This window comes from Parastagonospora nodorum, assembly GCF_000146915.1.
Source record: "Parastagonospora nodorum SN15 chromosome Unknown scaffold_18, whole genome shotgun sequence".
NCBI classification, from domain to species: Eukaryota; Fungi; Ascomycota; class Dothideomycetes; order Pleosporales; family Phaeosphaeriaceae; genus Parastagonospora; species Parastagonospora nodorum.
In genome coordinates this window covers 269,214-284,264 of record NW_001884566.1, presented here as the reverse complement: position 1 = coordinate 284,264, position 15,051 = coordinate 269,214, and the positions used below count along the sequence as shown (strand labels likewise).

The 15,051-nt window shown below is 50.6% G+C and overlaps 6 protein-coding genes across 6 annotated transcripts; 1 reads left to right on the top strand and 5 right to left on the bottom strand.

The window, feature by feature from the left end:
- Positions 1-758: 758 nt before the first annotated feature.
- Positions 759-2,006, bottom strand: SNOG_10977 (hypothetical protein; the record flags this gene model as incomplete). Its single annotated transcript, XM_001801181.1, has 2 exons — positions 759-1,706; positions 1,998-2,006. The coding sequence occupies 2 exons, from the start codon at positions 2,004-2,006 to the stop codon at positions 759-761; spliced, it is 957 nt and encodes a 318-aa protein (XP_001801233.1).
- A 990-nt stretch (positions 2,007-2,996) lies between these two features.
- On the bottom strand, positions 2,997-4,377 carry SNOG_10976 (hypothetical protein; the record flags this gene model as incomplete). Its single annotated transcript, XM_001801180.1, has 4 exons — positions 2,997-3,074; positions 3,178-3,921; positions 4,036-4,280; positions 4,356-4,377. 4 exons carry the CDS (start codon positions 4,375-4,377, stop codon positions 2,997-2,999), a joined length of 1,089 nt encoding a protein of 362 aa, XP_001801232.1.
- Positions 4,378-7,137: 2,760 nt separating this feature from the next.
- On the bottom strand, positions 7,138-8,536 carry SNOG_10975 (hypothetical protein; the record flags this gene model as incomplete). The annotated part of the gene is made up of 2 exons (XM_001801179.1): positions 7,138-8,284; positions 8,351-8,536. 2 exons carry the CDS (start codon positions 8,534-8,536, stop codon positions 7,214-7,216), a joined length of 1,257 nt encoding a protein of 418 aa, XP_001801231.1. The 3' UTR covers positions 7,138-7,213.
- A 1,534-nt stretch (positions 8,537-10,070) lies between these two features.
- SNOG_10974 (hypothetical protein) lies at positions 10,071-11,318 on the top strand (the record flags this gene model as incomplete). Its single annotated transcript, XM_001801178.1, has 2 exons — positions 10,071-10,328; positions 10,635-11,318. 2 exons carry the CDS (start codon positions 10,071-10,073, stop codon positions 11,316-11,318), a joined length of 942 nt encoding a protein of 313 aa, XP_001801230.1.
- A 951-nt stretch (positions 11,319-12,269) lies between these two features.
- On the bottom strand, positions 12,270-12,913 carry SNOG_10973 (hypothetical protein). Its single transcript, XM_001801177.1, has one exon. It carries the CDS (start codon positions 12,805-12,807, stop codon positions 12,550-12,552), a length of 258 nt encoding a protein of 85 aa, XP_001801229.1. The 5' UTR covers positions 12,808-12,913; the 3' UTR covers positions 12,270-12,549.
- Positions 12,914-13,055: 142 nt separating this feature from the next.
- Positions 13,056-13,993, bottom strand: SNOG_10972 (hypothetical protein; the record flags this gene model as incomplete). Its single annotated transcript, XM_001801176.1, has 2 exons — positions 13,056-13,325; positions 13,628-13,993. The coding sequence occupies 2 exons, from the start codon at positions 13,991-13,993 to the stop codon at positions 13,056-13,058; spliced, it is 636 nt and encodes a 211-aa protein (XP_001801228.1).
- Positions 13,994-15,051: the final 1,058 nt, after the last annotated feature.

Here is a 15,051-nt window from a genome sequence, read left to right as displayed (position 1 = left end):
AAGCCGTAAGGACAAGGAGTCGGAATATTGCTGCCGGGGGCATGGTACGAGATGTGAGGGGAGCTTGGTGGCCGAGGGGCAAACCGAAGTCATTTTGCGTTGGCGCTGTCATGCCTGATGACGATAAGAATAGAAATTAAAAATTAAAGAAGAGTTTAGAAACTGGTAAACTTGATTGGAGGAGTATTTCCAAGCGGTATTTATATTCGTGTGTTGCGAAATGACCATATGTAGCAGGGGTGCCAAGCCCCCAGGTAACCAAACTGCGAAGCACTCCAGGACTGGTTCTTGCGCTCCAAACTGGGGGAAGCGCTTGAATAAAATCCTGTAAACGAAATCCCGGATCCTGAAGCATGCGAATTGACAAACGACAGTATCCCGGGTGTTTTTAAAATATAAATAGTTTCAGAAAGCTCGGATCGAGTTTATTGGCCTACAATCCCGCGTGGTACATTCATCCATGGTTCACATCAGCACGGTAAGCGAGACTTAGCTAGGCGCAACAATTATAAAAGAACGTCTTTTCAACTTACTCTTCTTCAACACTTCACTCTTACACAAAATTTTCCATCTCCGCAGAGACAGATGACAATACCATCAGCGCCCACTCTTGGGACAACTAAACTAGCACCGACCGGAAGAAATCTAATCCAACTTGGAGGCCACAGTTAACACTGTAAAGCTCCACAACAACATACCCCGTTCACACAATCATCTAACATGATCGTACAAACACCACACCAACGCCATGGCTACACCTACGAGCACCCGCCCTGCTGCTGAAACATCATCACAAACGCCAGCCAAACCAGCTCATTCGGATGATTGTACATACGGCGAACAAGCGAAGCGCCCTCCTGTCCACCGATCAACGGCTCCTGCTCGTTCGGGCTGGCGCCGCGCCGCGAAGGCATGGAGCGGCCGGGGATAGGGCCCGAAGGGTAGTGCAGAACAAAGTCTTCGACCTGCTCGACTGAGATGCCACCGTTGTCGTACTGCTCTACGCCCGAGGGGCGGAAGCCGCCGTGGGACTGGGATTGCTGGTACTGCTGGGATTGACGGGGCTGGCCCTGGGACTGCTGATACTGCGACTGACGGATCTGCGACGCGTGACCTTGAGACTGATAAGCCTGCGACTGACGAACCTGCGACTGCCTATGCTGAGACGCGCGCTGGCCCTGGCCGACCTTTGTATAATCACCCGGAGCAAAGGCGTGCTGCGCGCCCGATACAACGCGCGGACCACGGGACTGGCCATTTGCTAGTGCGATCTGCGATGGACGCTGGTCGTACGGAATGGGCGGAGGCCCAGATCGGCCGAAGTCAAGCGGCGGGTGCTGCTGGCGGGAAGAGTGGTAGGATGGCTGGGGCGCGCGGTGGGAGGACGCTGGAGCGCGGGAGGAGCGCGGTGGAAGCATGCCGTGGCTAGGAGTGGGAGGAACGAGGTTGCGCGAGGGGTGGCGAGAAGTGGGAGTGCGCGAAGGATGGTGCGAAGCTACACGCGGAGCAGCATTGGACGCAGGCCGATGAGAAGAGCGAGGAGGAGCTGGGCCACCAGCCATATGTGGAGGCGGCATGGACTGTCCACCGCGAGACTTACGAGCACCGGCACCACCCAGACCCATGGGGTTTGCGCGAGAAGCCATCACTGTGTGTTGGTGTGTGGGGTCGGAGAAGTCTGCGAGAAGTCTGTGTGTGAGAAGTGTCTGTGAGACTGGAGAAGGCTTGTGTATGTGTGTGTCTGTGAGGGTTGTAGAGGAGAAGAGTATGTGTATGATGAGAAATAAGAGCGTAGGAAGGAATTGGGTGAGGACTAAGTAGCCTAGGAGAACGTCAGGAGGTGCACTCACATGGTGAGTTAGTAGGATGAATTGAGGTGAGGAAGGGGCCTTGTGAAGACACTTCGAACTGAAGCCAGGGATGCTCGTCATTGAAGATCAAGAGTTATCGGCAGATATTTGCCAAGAGCCCTCCTACTTGCAACTAGTTCATCCTACTTTGTGCATTGTATAGTGTGTGGATATTTGATAGGAAAGAGAGGTTGTTGTTAAATTTTATCTTTCCCGCACTGTTTCTAGCACGTGGCAATCATATATCAAGAAAATCATTGAAACACCTTAAACTAAACGCGTGTATTTGCATCAACTCGAACTTTAAGATTTAGTCTCGAAACTATTATTACATACAGACAAGTTAAAAACGAGGTTAGAACTTCCGGATATCATGTGTAATTTTTTTTTCGTGTATAAATTCAACGATTAGCTTCATCATTATTGACATAAGAATTCATGTCTCCTACTGTAAAGTCAGTGTGCTCGTATCTTGACCATTGTCTTTACCCAGATGTGTGCACAACGCACAAGAGTGGTTTATACCAACACGCTCATAGTTGGTGCGACAGCCAACAAAAATGTCCAAAGCCCTGTGTCTTTCTTTCACCCTTAATAGACGTCATCGTTTCTATTCTACTCTCTTTAATTACTTTACTAGCTTTCACTCTACTCGTACCCAGCTCCTAACTCTCCGCGATATCGGTAACATACCACTTACACCCAGCACAGCCTAATCTGTGCGGTAATCCGTATCTTCCCACCTACCCAATACCAAAAACCAAAAAGACACCCAACGACCCAACAGAGTCTCGAACCCATAATCCCATAACAATAGCAAAAACATAAGACTCAAGCGGCCATCGAGTCGGTGCCCAGGGCGAACCCCAGAGACTAACTGAGCGGACCACGGAACTTCTTATGTGACAGAACCCTAAAGTTGTTGATATTAATAGGAAAATTAAGTCTGCGGTTACTCAATTTGTAAAGATAGATAATAAACGCGAAGCCTGATCCGTGTGCGTAGCGTGTAAAGCCAGTTGTCTCATCATAATACCACCCAGTTCTCCGACAAATGAAGAGCGACATTAAGTCGCTGCACGTTAGGGTCGTCTTCACTCCACCAACTAAACCGAATGTTTGCATACATTTGTGTCTTCAAACGGCTCAATTCTTTATCGCCACGACAATGAGGACTTGCACCCGCTTCCAACAGTAATGCAAGTACTTCCGTCGAGTGCGGATCTGAGAAATTTTCTGCTTGAACAAAACGGGTTGCGAAGGATATCAACGGGGTCGCCTCTCCCCCACGATTTGGATCCGCACCAGCCGTGATGAGTTGCCTCACCAAGTCGACTTCGTTGCGTCCAGCCGCCCATTCAAGCGGAGTGTATGGAGGATTGCCACACAGCTGATTGATTCCTAAACCAACACTGATCAGATCCGCGGCAATGTCAGAATGTCGACCTTCCAGCGCAAGATGCAAAGGCGTCTTGTACTTGTGTGACTTTTCTGGCGAGGATGCAGTCAGTATCTCGTGACCTTCCAAGATGGACTGCAATGGCCCAGGTTCCACAAATTGCAGCATCATTCTCACTAGGTCGTCAGCTCCTTCATAAGCAGCTGAATTCAAGGCTTGGGTCAGCTGTTTCTGATCTGCTCCGTGTGCGCCGTTTTTCAAAAGCTTGGCTGCGAAATTCCATCGTTTGTGCCAGAGTGCGGTGGTCAAAAGCGTTTCCTCGCCCATGTAGTGAGCGTTCAAGTCCGCTCCACCGAGCATGATTGACTCGGCGATGTCCATCCGATTCATATGCACGGCGGCCATGATAGCTGTTTGGCCCTCACGACGCACATCCGGGTCACAGCCAGCCGACAAAAGCTGTTTTACGATTGAAAGGCGATTCCCAAGTACTGCTGCAAAAATTGGAGGTACAAGCCCTGAGTTGAGATTGGCCTTTGAGTCAATTAGAAGGAGGAGCAATTGCGAGTGACCAGAGCGAGCTGCATGTGTCACAGCGGTATCTAGCACCTCATCGGCGTCACCCGCATAATCGACATCAGCTCCTGCTTCGACAAGGTATTGGGCACACATCTGTCGTCCGTATTTGGCAGCGACAGAAAGCGGGCTTAGGTTTCGGTCATTTTTGTTTGGGGAGATGCCGTGGTCAAGAAGATAGTGCACTGTATCCGGTAAACCACGTCTTACCGCCTCGACTAATGCCGAAGGACTCTTTGTCGCGTATGCGAGTAGACGGCCATGCTTCAACTTTTCCGCACAGCTTGATGCATGATCCGCCCAGTGCGATTTCGCGTATTCCAGGAATCCGTAGCGTGTGTGATGGGCGACCAGAATGTCTTCCGCGCGAAGGCCCTCCATGCTCAGGTACCCAAGGCATGTATTCGCAAACTCTAGATTGATGTCCTCGGTTTCGAGCGTCTGTTTCAGATATTCTGCGATGGATGCATGGGTGAAGGATACCATGGGCCGTGCGGAAGTGTGACTGATTGGTTCTAGGTGAAGCATACCATCGCACACTTCGATGATCATAGCTACATCGATACAACCCGTGGAATCGATATCATCGTCGCCTGGTCGATACGATAAGGCGTGTGCAAGCTCGATGTCTGTCAGCGGTCTCAACGCTGTTGAAACCCATGAGAGCGCCCTCTTCGCTAAAGCTCTTCTGTTCGGACTCTGACATTCGAGACGCTCTATACAGAATCCCCAGACTTCGTCGAGATCGGTTGAAAGAGTCTTGAGTATCTCCTGCACATCTCTGGCGCTGATGGCAGAGACAAGCCTTCTCATGTGCCTACAGGCGAGTAGAAATCTGCGTTGATCAGCGCTCTACATTCATATCATGTGAGCAGAGGAACTTACACGCCGTTGGCTCTGGTTCGAACTGCGCTTATTATCTCGTTGCGCAACCCTGGCTGTCTTTTGCAGAACTCAAGCAAGACCCTGGAGGAACTGATTGTGGAAGCACAATACGCCACCAAGTCTTGATCCTCCGCGCGGATGCCAAAGATAGAGCTTTCTCCAGAGAAAAGCTCCAGATCCATATGGCTACGACAAGTGACGAACAACCGGCATTGGCCAGACAATTCGAGCAAACCTCTCATGAATTCATTCCTCACATCCTTCCCTCCAGGATCGGTCTCCAAAATTTCATCTACCGCGTCCACCAGTATGTACGTCTTTCGCGTCCCATCAGCGAGTATACGTACAAGCTTGACGAGTTCTTTCAATAGCTGCTTTGCGACAGAGGGCTTGCTGAACAATTCCAAACACTTGTTGCGTACAAATGGAAACATCATGCGGCGAGATGTGAGTAGCTGCCGCAGTATCGACGAAAATAGAACAGGTGATGTCTCGTTGACCTGATGTTTATACTGGCAGAACAGGTAAGCGACTTGGATCTCTTCTCTGGGATAGGATGCGGTGATGTCGTGAATGGCAAGCGATGTCAAAATAGTCTTCCCTGTGCCTGGTGCTCCTGTGCAAATGAGTGTGGAACTTGCGTCACTATTTTTCCATGACTGGAATCGATCATGTGATAAGAACCAGGCTCCTGTACCTGGTTCGTGAAGTGCATATGCCTACCGTTGACGTTCGAGGTATGGTATCGAAGGAAGGCTTTTGATATCTCTGTCGTTGCTGTAATCTTCCAAGATTTTATGACGTTCCATTCTGACTGAACAAGTTTAGCTAACGGATGTTCAACGCATAGCCGCGCCTTTTATATTTACCTGCGGTGTCTTGCTTCTCAGAACGAATCAATTCCTTTTCAATGCGATGGAGTGCTTTGGGAGTGCTTGTGTCTTCCTTGATGTCTCTCAGGTCTGAACTGATACGGTCAAATGCTTTTGATGTCTGCGTATTTGCCAAGTTAAGTTTCTCCATATTTTTGCAAAAATCGTCCAGTGTAGTTGCCTGCGACTTGACAACCTGCAGCACGCTACTTGTGATATGATATCCGGTATCAAGATGCTGGCGGAGATCTTGAAATGAAGGGAACAATTCTCTGATCTGTTCCAGAGTCTGTTCTTGGTCTTTCAGTATCTTACAGACATCTTCGGAGACTCCGTGGAGGACATCACTTTGCAATAAGTTAGCCTGGACGCACTTTATAGTTGTAGGAGTCGACGATGTAAATTTATACCTGTCTGAGCAAGTCAGGGCCCATGAGAAAATACAAAAGTAACGATGCACGCATTTAGTAATGGCGCGGGTCTTCTCTGCTTCGAAAGGCCATTTGATTCTAGCCAAAGCGCCATGAATGCTGGCATATGGTTTCCTAAATTGTCATCGAGTCAGATTCACGTTCGGATAAAAGGGGCATCACCATCTATCTCACTTTTGAAGATGACCTTGATCCTTTCTCAATTGCCCCAATAGTTCTTTGAGATGTGCTTCACACGTTGCCTCGATTCGAGCAAGAGCACTCAGATCGAAGTTTGTAGGTACTCTTCGGTTCTCCCATGCCTTCTTCAAAAGCTCAAGGACGCTCTTGAGTGATTCCAGTTCTTCTATCAGCAATCTAACTTCTTCACTAACTCCTTTAACGTCGTTGCTGAATTTGTTGGCGACCTGGAGAAGCTGGATGGTAAGGCTGACCAGCCCGACTACGCCTGCCGCCAGGCTCAAAGGATCTCCCATTGCAAGAGTGTCACAGGCGATAGATTCGCGTCTGAATGTTCTGAGCGAAGCGTTACAAAGCGATATGATAGAAGGTGAACAACAAAGTGTGGCGCACAGGTGTTATTAGCATTTCCAGCTGCTTGCTGCGCCTGCTGCATAGCCTGAACAGCTTCCTGCGAGGTGCATGACACTACCGTCACTAATCCAATCAGCGGACTGTGTAACCACAGCAACAAAACTGTTTAGCAGCTGACCCTCGCTGAAGTGAAGGTACGTCTTCCTTTCGCCCTTAGCAGACTTTGTTCTTTCTATTCTAGATTCTTCTATCTATTATATTAACAACTTTCGCTCCTACTTATTTCTTCCCTCTCTACAATATCAACATAAAGTCCCTATACATCCAGCACATCTACCTCTCTAGACAAATATCTCTCGTTACCTCCTGCATACCAAAGAGTCAAAAAAGACATCCAAGGTATAATGCAGATAGCATAAGAAAAAAAAAAAAAAAAGACCCGATAAGTCAACTCCCGAAGGAGCCGACCTATGCCAGAATTGGACTGGTGAGCTTTGAAAGACGTATGCCAGTCACCTGCTATGGATTAGTTGAACTTGAGCACTGCGTTAGCTATCCGACTGGGCTAACAACGTCTTTCGAGGTCTTGTAACAAAACGCTGATGATTGCGATATATAACTGACTCACCCACTTTGCTGAGCATGCGTGAAAATCCAAGCATTCACTTAAGCGTTCATATTCCACTTCACATTCTCAAAGCCTTTCCTCCTCACCATCTTTACCTTCACGTCCTGCAACGGCTTCGGTACCACCAGCGGGATCCTCTTGTCATTCCTCGGCGGTTCCCACTTCGTATCCTCCACCGGCTCCAAATCAAACCCAAGCACTATTATCGCCGCCAAACCCGTGACCTCAATCTGCGCAAAGTGCCGACCAGGACACAAACTCGAGCCGCCACCGAAGCTTCGAAACGCTGCTGGGTGGACGGTGTTGGCTTTGGAGTCGCTGATGCTGCCGTCAGGATTTGTCTTACTGCCAAAGGAGCTGTGAATAAAGCGTCGGGGATTGAACTTGTCAGCGTCAGGCCCCCAAATTGCAGGATCTGAGTTCATTACGCTACCGATAATCTGGACTACGTTGCCCTTCTTGAGGAGATATGTGTCTGCTATGATAGTGTCCTCGAGGACGTAGCGGACCGAGGTCATGGGCGCGCCGAGACGCAATGTTTCGCGGAAGACGGAGTTGAGCAATGGACACGATTCTTTGATCTTGGAGGCTGATATTGTTCCCGGAGCTTCGAACGCGTTGGCATAGAGCTCTTCGCGAATCTGTGAGAGGAGTTCGGGCCGGCTGTAGATGTGGTTGAGGATCCAGAATGTTGTGACGCTGGCGTTGCTGTTGAAGCCCATACAGAGGCCCATTTCAAGACGAGCATGGTCCTCGAGCGAGATACCCTCTCTGATGTGACACTGGTGCCTCTCCTCGAGGAACGGTTGTGCCTGGCTGTACCTTCCTTTTTCCGTGTACTCCATAAAACCTTGAACGCATGCTTGCATCGCATTGTAGGCTTTCCGGGCAGTGATTTGAGCAAACGGAGAGACGGCATAGCCAATGTTTCCATTGTCCCAGTCCCAGAATTTCTCGATCAATCCCGGATTTACAGCAAATGGGTTCTGAGGTCCAAACATGGTGTTCATTGTGGCAGCCACGAGTTCCTTTGTGACCAGCTTGAACAATCCCAATTCTTCGCCATCTCGGATATCATTGATGTAGTCGGAGAAATGGTCGAGCTGGAGCTGCGACATATCCCCAACCCTGTTTGGCCCAAGCGGTGGGTTTATGATGCCATGAATATAGCTCACCATTCGCTTCCTCCCTTCGTCCTTTGCCGTTTGATCTTCTAGAATTTTCGCAGTGCGTGCACTTAATTTGACGAGACGGGGAGTGGATTGTACGATTATTTCATCGAAATCGAGCGTGGAAGATGCGCGTTGTACAGCTGCGGTGAGTGCAGGGTCGACGACCATGTATGTCTTGCCATTGAGCATAGGGAGTGTGAAGATGGGAAGTTTACATTGCCGGCTATGCGCGACTGTCAGCATTTTGAAGGCCTGGGCCAAGCTCTACTTACCTGACTCTCTTGTAGTACTGCGGACCTTCTCGAAGCATGCCGATGATATGTCCCAAGAAAGGCAACTTGGGATGGACAATGGGTGGCTCCCTTGGATCCAACTTTGGTCGTAGCAAATTCGTCAAGAATACTCCAACCGCTACCACAAGGCCCAAAAACCCCATGGCCGTCACCGAGATGGCCATATTGGTTGATGTTCGCTCGAAAGTGTGAAGCGCGATGATTAGGTGGAAGGGATGTTGACTGTGTATAGTTGTGTCTGAACTCCCCTTCGAGGGGAATCAGAAGTGATTCATTATGCTAAGCTCGGCAGATCCATGTCGCAACATCAGCCTTTAGGGCGAGTCTCGTTGGCGTCGGGGGCTAGTTCGGTCGACACGCTATTCGGGCCACCATCCTTGGCTTCCTCGGTGCTGTAATAAGGTTTAGATAGAGTCAGCATCAAACGACCGTCACCAATTCGTCAAAATGAAATCGGTTGACGTTCGAAACATCCGTTTCTGGTGTCGGATGAAGCGCATCTCATAGAAGATGAAAGTAAGAACTCTAAGGTAGGGTGTCCTTCAAGGTATCGTTGCTGTATCATCACAGCCGCGGTACGTTAAGTGCTTTCAGAGTGTCAAGAAGCTAATATTCTTGATAACATGGCCTATAAGCCGATGCTGTTGGTGAGCGTGTTGTTATAGAGAGCACACCAAGGCCCAAGGGCAATATGGTGCTGAGCGTTGACGTAGTCAGGGGCTTGTTGGTTTGACGATGAAAAGGCTTGGCAAACCCAAGAGAGGCCTTATGGAGTGGAGTTCAGCGTACACAGATGCGCCATTTACACGAAGTAGCTATGTCGGTGTCTTCTTGCTTGATGATAAGCGGCTACCTGTGCGTAGAACAGTACATCGCAAGGTGGTGCTCTACCGGTGCGTACGACGGGCCGAAAAGAGGCCGGCCGAAGTAGCTGCTCAAAAAGCAGAAGTCACCAGTGACAAGCGGTCTTATTCCTATTCTTCCCATTCAAAACGAAGGTGATATCTCGTCATACTCCATATGCTCGAACAGTGGGGACTCAATAATAACTTCGGTAATGCTCTGAACACCTGTGCTTTTACGAGGCAGCATTCAAATAGCCATTTCCAAGTCTTCCTACATACCTCAAGACATTTTTCCCTTATAGGCGTACAGTACAGCAGTAGATCGATTCACTAGTTACCGACATTTGTTGCTGAGTAATAAGGTGTAGACGTGAGGGGTCCGCACTCAACGCGTCAGAACGCGTGAAGCGAAGCACGGGCCAGAGAGCCTCGTCGCATTGGCCGGATCTCTTCGGGTACCTGGATACCATCATATCCACTGTGACATCGTTGACAGCTGACTTGTGGTTATAAGTCATCAATGTTGTTGTCGTTGTGAAGTTCTGTTTGCTTTTCAACCTGCTCCGCGCGCCTGCCTTCTTCGCTATGCGTTCTTTCGCTCTTCCGCTCTCTGCGCTGGTCTCGGGTACATTTGCGACCTACTCGGATGCACTGCAGAACATTCTCATGAACACGGATAAGACGGACAAATATCACTATCCTACCGACTTCACGCGCGAAATCCTTCCAAAGCCGTTTCACAGCCACAATGATTACTGGCGCGATGTGCCGTTCTACACTGGCTTGTCTTATGGGGCCATCTCAACTGAAGCAGATGTTTGGCTGATCAATGAAACGATATATGTAGGTAGACTGGGAAATAATCGAACTTTTCTTTGCTTCAATAACTCTCCTTTATTCTGAGGTTTCAACGATGTGTGTTTGGCCATTTCAAACAAAGATCACGTGATCCTATATAGATCGCAGGCCCGGGGAGACAAATTTCTAGGACAGTAATGTGACGTATCACAAACGTTCGCCATCAAGAGAGACAAGAAAAGATTTGTAGTCGGACAGCAGTCTCCCCAAACTTTGTTGTATCAAACGCATATGCTAGGCCTCAACCCCTATCAAAAACTGCACAGACGAATCGACTTCAAAAACTAACAGATGAACCAGGTCGGCCACGAACCCTCTGCCCTAACCACCTCCCGTACCCTCTCATCTCTCTACATCGAGCCCCTCCTCTCCACGCTCGCCCGGCTCAACCCCTCCACGCCCTTCACCCAAGAAGGCGAGCAAAACGGCGTCTTCGATACCTCCTCCGCGCAAACCCTCTACTTCTTCATCGACCTCAAAACTGGGTCGTCAGAGACCTGGCCTGCCGTGCTCGCCGCGCTCGAGCCCCTGCGCCGGGGAAACTGGCTCACGACGTACGATGGAACAGAGCTGTTTAAGCGGCCGGTGACGGTGGTAGGCACGGGAAATACGCAATATCACGATGTGCTTGCATACTTACCGCGCGATGTATTCTTCGACGCGCCCCTATCTTCTCTTTCTTCAGATGAATTCAAGAACATCACTGCCAACGAAGCGCCCATTGCAAGCACGAATTTCGCCGCGAGTTTTGGAGACGTCAGGAGGAGGGAGATGAACGACACGCAGCTAGAGTTGCTGCGTGAGCAGGTTGGGGCGGCGCATGAGAGGGGCGTTATGGCGAGGTATTGGAATCAGCCGGCGTGGCCGGTGGGGACGCGGAATGCGATTTGGAGGACGTTGTGGGATGAAGGGGTGGATTTGTTGAATGTGGATGATTTGAAAGGGTGTAGTGAGTTTTGGGAGGGGGGTGGGTAGAGCACATTTCAAAGGGTACATGTTCAGTAGGTGATGTGTGGGAAGGAGAAGGATCTGCGAGTCTAGATAAGCAGATTTTCAAAAATTCCGATAGTAATCATGGTGAGAAACTTTCTACATTTCCATCTTGAGAACATCTTCAATTTTTTTTTCCCACTCCAACATGAATCATGCACATACCACCTCACCACACCAAACCCCTATAACCTGTCTAATCCCCGTGACAATCACACACTACACCACCCCTCCCCCGTTCACTCCCACAAGCAAGTTTTCCCCCTGCCTCGCCGATTCGGTCCTACACCCTCACATGACCCCAGGACCCTGACCTTGACCCTGACCCTGACCATGAGCCCGACCCCAGCGTGTAGTAAATGCACTAGCAAGCGGGCCCAACGGGCGTCACTGAACAGGACCCTTGGATAGAATAATTGCGCCATGAAGGACCTTTTCTCCCCCAGTAAGTTCAGGCACGATGAATCTGCAATGAGTCGCGACGTGTGTAGATTGTCAAGGATGCGACATTTCTCCGCGCACGCGGTAACAGTAGATACACGACGCTGGATGTGGAGAGATTTGGGTATGCCCGATGTTATTCCGCTCGGGCTCGGTTGGGTGGAGCATTTAACTGGACTCCTTCTGCGTGATTTGATGTAGGGCCGATTGTGCGCTGGAGAGGAGAGACGGGGCTGCCGGGTACCGACAGATGAACTGGCTGGTTTTATTGAATGATCAGGGAATTGCTGGTGGGATTGTTAACAATCCCCAAGATGAATAAACAAACAAACAAACAATGACACGTCATTTGAATATGGTGAACTGGCTAGTTTTATTGAATTATCAGTTGTTCATGTTAGGGATCATGGACAATGACACGTCAGTTGAGTGTATTGTTGGGTGCTAGGGAAGTTCCCATGAAATCACAAATGCAAGTCACGTTGCGGGCTGAAGATGAAGTGTGCAAATGCACCCATGAGAGGGTGTAGAAATTTATTGATGTGATGAGACTGCGTTGACCCGCAGACAATGTGAACGCCAAACTAGCCCATCCGTGGTGGTGAATAATTGATCCCAAACGCCGCCCTTATGCTCTGTAGGGATGATGAAAAAAAATAATGTTGAAAGTCGATTCCGGATCGAATCGCATGTCGCTGAACGCTAAAACGTCGCAGACGGTTGAAGGGTAATGTCGAAGGTATTGATGTTTGATGGTAGATGGCAATCGACAATATTATGACTCTTGTGATGAGACAGACTCGAGCGACCGCGACTCAGCATTGGATGAAGAGCCGCTTCGTCGGCGGGCAGAGTCGGTGGCGGTGCTAAGCTGGCGCTTGGTGTGCTCGTGCATGATCCTCTGGTACGCAGACATGGCAGCGTCGGGGTTGTCGAGGTCGAAGTTGTTGGCAAAGTTGTGCTGAGCGCTCATGGGCTCTGAGAAGCCGTCCGAGACGTAGACTTGCTGGCGGTTCTGGGTCATGGCGGACATGTTGAGAGTTGGTTTGGAGTTCAAAAAGTGAGAAGTGCTTTGGAGTGTTTTGTATTGGATGAAGCGGTGGTATGTCGGCTGATAATCGTGGGATTGCTTGATGGAGAAATCAAAAGGGAGCAGAGAGAATCTAAATACCATTTGCGTCTCACACCCACAGACGCGCAGCAGCCAACATGGCCGTAGGCGGCAAGGGATCACCGTTGCTGTCGGCGCACTAGGGACCCACTCAGCATGGAGGCTTGCAGTCACAGATCTGCAGGGTCCTGCCCCATGCTCGATAGCGCCCACGGCATCTGTCTAGGGGTCCAGCTAAGGCCAATGACGTGCGCTCGATCATGAAACCCTGGCTCGCCCGTCGTCTGGTACCTCGAAATCGAGCTCTGAGTGATGATCTCATGTCGGTTCCTGGCAAGCGCGGCATCCTGGTGGTTCCAGGGTCCAGAATGCACTACCTCTCCTACGCAACCAGTGACGGCGCGTTCAGATGCCGCCGCAGCCCATGACTGGTGTCGCGACTGTGCATGTGGCAGCATTCGCCTCTGGCCCCTCTCGTAGTGTATTCTGCAAAGAGGGCAGAAGCAGGTCAGTTGCGCCGAGATTGCTGAATCTACGACTCGGGCCTCCTCAAGATTGAAGAATTCCATTATCGTCTGTGCTGCAACTCCTGACTTGTGGACCGTGGCAGCGCGGAGGCCAAATGACGTGCATGACGACGAGGGCGACGGTCCAGAACGATGATGCCTAACGCAGGGCGGACGTCAGAGCTGAAGCAATTCCGCCTTGAGCATGAGGGCATTCGCACAATCCGGCCTCTCACAACCCAGTGCCCATCGTTTTCAGTAGACGAGGGATCCAAAAGAGTGGAACATGCCCTCCTCAATCGTGCATGGGAAATTCCCTTGGCTGCCGTGCGCCTGCCGACGTCATTTCCTCCGACGTGGAAGGTATCGACAGTCGTCCTTCCCTCTTTAGGTATAGCCGCCCGTTCTGCGAAAGCGGTGCCCCACTGCCAGCCGCGTTTGGAGACATGTTTGTCTGCCACAACGTCAGAAGTGACGATGTTGCCAATACCAGTGCCACTCAGCCTCATCATCCTACATGCGCCTGTCTGCAGGGTCGCACACGTTCGTTTGAGGGAGCTGAACGACGCAGGTACCCTAAAAGAACCGTCGCACCATGTCATAGCGCACCGCTTTCTTTGCCTGGGCCGTTGAAAGCAGCGTCATCTCATCGCAAGCGACGGCCCCAGGACTGGCACCCAGCATCGCGAGGAAGAGGAGACACGGCCGTAAGGCTTCTTTGCTCGCCCCAGGCGCTGTGTTAGGGCTGAATGTGAAGTCGCTGGCGACTGTGCTGCACAACGCTACCCAGGTAAAGCGATTCCACGGTGCAAAAATCAACTGCAAAAGGAAGGTAATGTGGCGCCTTCCTTGTCAACCCTGCGCTGTAACAAAGTCCATTCTTTTCCATGGACCATGACGGTCGCTCTGAGGTCACACCCGCACTGTCGTCCCCACAATCGCATCTACAACAACCGGTGATGCAATTCTCCAGTTCGCCATGTTTTTTCCCGATTCCTCATTGCGCAAAGGCCAGACCCGCATGCTCTCCACTCCATGTCCGTTACCCGTGCTCATCCTTCGCTCTTCGCCCAGCTTTCCTTTATGGTTGCAGTTTTGCAGATCATGACCTCGCAATGTCGCCACGCCCCCTACTTGACAACCGCGGATGCATTTCAATTTCCCCGCCCCTCGATGCCTATCACGTCTATCAGGGTCTTCGAGTTCAGCCTGTGAGCTGTGCAGATGTCGCTCCTTGCTGTTGAGGGCTGATCAGCGGTGAGCGACGCTGGCGAGACATGGCCTCTAGAGTTCGAGGCGAGTTGATCCCTTCGAGACGCCCTCAACCGCACGCGAGCACGGAATTGACCCCATGTGCGGATAGCGAGATGCTCAATACAGGGTTGGTTTTCGGGCACACATCTCGCATACCGTTTGACGCCGACACTGGGCTGCTCCATCTCGGTGATTTACTCCGGATACATTGTCTGCACTGCAACATACTCGAGCCAGGACATGAAGCCTCGGGTCCTTGTGGTGCTAGATCAAGGTATTGAAGCGATCGCCTTCCACTATCGTTCCGCGGCTCCCACCCTTGCGTTGCCAATACAGTTCATCGTCACCTCACGTCTTGCGAAACATGTCAGACTTGGTCACATCGCACTGCAGTAGAGTGATCTGA

Excerpts from the sequence above, each read along its gene's own strand:
- SNOG_10973 (XM_001801177.1), bottom strand. The coding sequence starts at position 12,807 with ATGTCCGCCATGACCCAGAACCGCCAGCAAGTCTACGTCTCGGACGGC.